The sequence below is a fragment of the Aulonocara sp. 'chitande type north' Nkhata Bay genome, linkage group LG10, assembly GCF_057382095.1.
Source record: "Aulonocara sp. 'chitande type north' Nkhata Bay isolate Kocher_YH1m ecotype deep benthic linkage group LG10, A_spYH_male_GT1.1, whole genome shotgun sequence".
NCBI lineage: Eukaryota > Metazoa > Chordata > Actinopteri > Cichliformes > Cichlidae > Aulonocara > Aulonocara sp. 'chitande type north' Nkhata Bay.
This window is the reverse complement of record NC_141353.1, coordinates 26,403,301-26,405,099: the sequence shown is the minus strand read 5'-3', so window position 1 is coordinate 26,405,099 and position 1,799 is coordinate 26,403,301. Positions and strand designations below refer to the sequence as shown.

Genomic DNA, 1,799 nt, shown 5'->3' with positions numbered 1-1,799 from the left:
TTTCACTATTTTATGTTTATTCTCTTCTTCAGCTCACACACCTCAGCAGTGTGTCCAGCACTTTGTGGAAGCCACAGTCCAACATAGAGAGACTGAGTGAACCTGGTCTGGACTCTGTGGAGGAGATTCATGGTCTCAGTGATGCTGTAGAAAGAAAGAGTTCCTGCCCTGTGATCCAAATATACTCCTATTCTGGAGGACAGAGGGCCTGGGATGGGAGTGGAAATGTTGTTGTGTTTGAATTCATAACCGCTGCCTGAAACTGTTAATGACCAGGATTTGTCATTCAATCCAAATCCACATTCCTCTCTGGTCCCTCTACGGCCGATATCCTTGTATGCAACAGCTACTCCAACAGTCCTGTTGTAATTCACCTCCCAGTAACAGTGTCCAGTCAGACCCTCTCTGCTCAGGACCTGCCGGCAATCAAGGAATTTGTCTGGATGACTTGGATATAACTGGTTTCTACTCATCAGTGTCACTTTTCTGTTGCTGTCACTCAGTGACATCAGTGTGTGTGCTGTATTTGGATCGAGAGTGATCTGACAAGAATGTTTCAAAAATTCATCTCTGGTTTTGGGTTCTCCTTGAGGTAGTAAAATATCAGCTTTGGTCGTTCCAACTGAGATTTTTGGCCATTCATCACTGAGAAGAGCCTTCACTTTATCTCTGGTCCGTGACACAGATGCAGTCACATCCTCAAAGTACTGCAGAGTAAGATTGTTGTAGGTGGGTACGTTTGTAGATGCACTCAGATGTGACAGTGAGGAGTAGTTTTTCAGAAAATGGAGGTGATCCTCTGTCAGTGAGAGCTGCTGCAGTTCAGTGTCTCTCCTCCTCAGATCTCTGATCTCCTGCTCTATTTTCTCCTGAAGCTCTTTGACTCTGTTCTGTTCCGATTTTTGCTTGTATTTGATCTGCTGCTTCACCTCAGAGCTTTTCTTTCTCAATGAGAAAGACTCATAGCCTCAAATTCGTCTTGAAGCACCTTCACATCTTTCTCTATTTTTTGGATTCTCTGTTGGACATTTTGCAGATTTGTTTCAAGCTCTTTCTGTTTCTCTGGGATGTGTTCATCCATTAAGCAGAGATAACAGATACACCGTTGATAGTGCGGCAGAAGATCTTCATCACCTCATCATCAGGGCAGATGTTGTCCTGAAGCTTTGAAGTGGCTTTGATGAGCTTGTGTTTCTTTATTGGAGCTATGTTGTGATGAGGCTGGAGGTGCTGCTCACAGTAAGAGGCCCTACACATCAGGAAGGACTTGGAGGCTTTTTGCTTCCTCCCAGAATGGAAATCATAGGCCATGTCTCCAGGTCCAGCATAGGAGTGAGATGCGAGTCCTGCTTTCTTTACGTCCTCCACTAACTCACCTAAAATGGTGTTTTTCACCAGGACAGGCCACGGTGTGAAAGTCTGCCCACAGGGAATAGTGACTAGATCTTTAGAAGTTCCAGACAGATGGAACAGCTCAATTTTTCTCAATGCAGCTGAATTGCTTGCTGCACCATTTATCCTCCGCTCAAATGACAACTTACTTTCTGTTTCCAGATAAAAGCTATTTTCATGCAGAGACACTGACCTGAGCACATGGAAATTTTCAGTTTTGCATCTTATCACATGACCGGCAGATCAGTAATGTCTGAAGTAAATAGTCTACAGAGAGGTGTGCTTCATTCCAGGAAAGGAAGAATTTTAGTACATTTGGTGTCCATTTATAAAGTTATGAATACTAGCAATGGATCAGAATAGACTGGAGCCAAAACAAGTTTAGAATAAGCTTAACAGCTGATGTG

At 43.6% G+C, this 1,799-nt stretch overlaps 1 protein-coding gene across 1 annotated transcript; it reads right to left on the bottom strand.

Moving 5' to 3' along the window:
- Positions 1-1,595, bottom strand: LOC147321015 (uncharacterized). Its single transcript, XM_086307377.1, has 3 exons — positions 1,586-1,595; positions 1,104-1,445; positions 1-967 (listed from the first exon to the last, which is right to left on the bottom strand). The coding sequence occupies exons 1-3, from the start codon at positions 1,593-1,595 to the stop codon at positions 6-8; spliced, it is 1,314 nt and encodes a 437-aa protein (XP_086163503.1). The 3' UTR covers positions 1-5.
- Positions 1,596-1,799: the final 204 nt, after the last annotated feature.

What these genes read in the sequence shown, in the direction of transcription:
- LOC147321015 (XM_086307377.1), bottom strand. An exon ending in CTTCTGCCGCACTATCAACG is followed by an intron (nt 968 to 1,103) that starts GTGTATCTGTTA and finishes GACGAATTTGAG; the next exon opens with GCTATGAGTCTTTCTCATTG.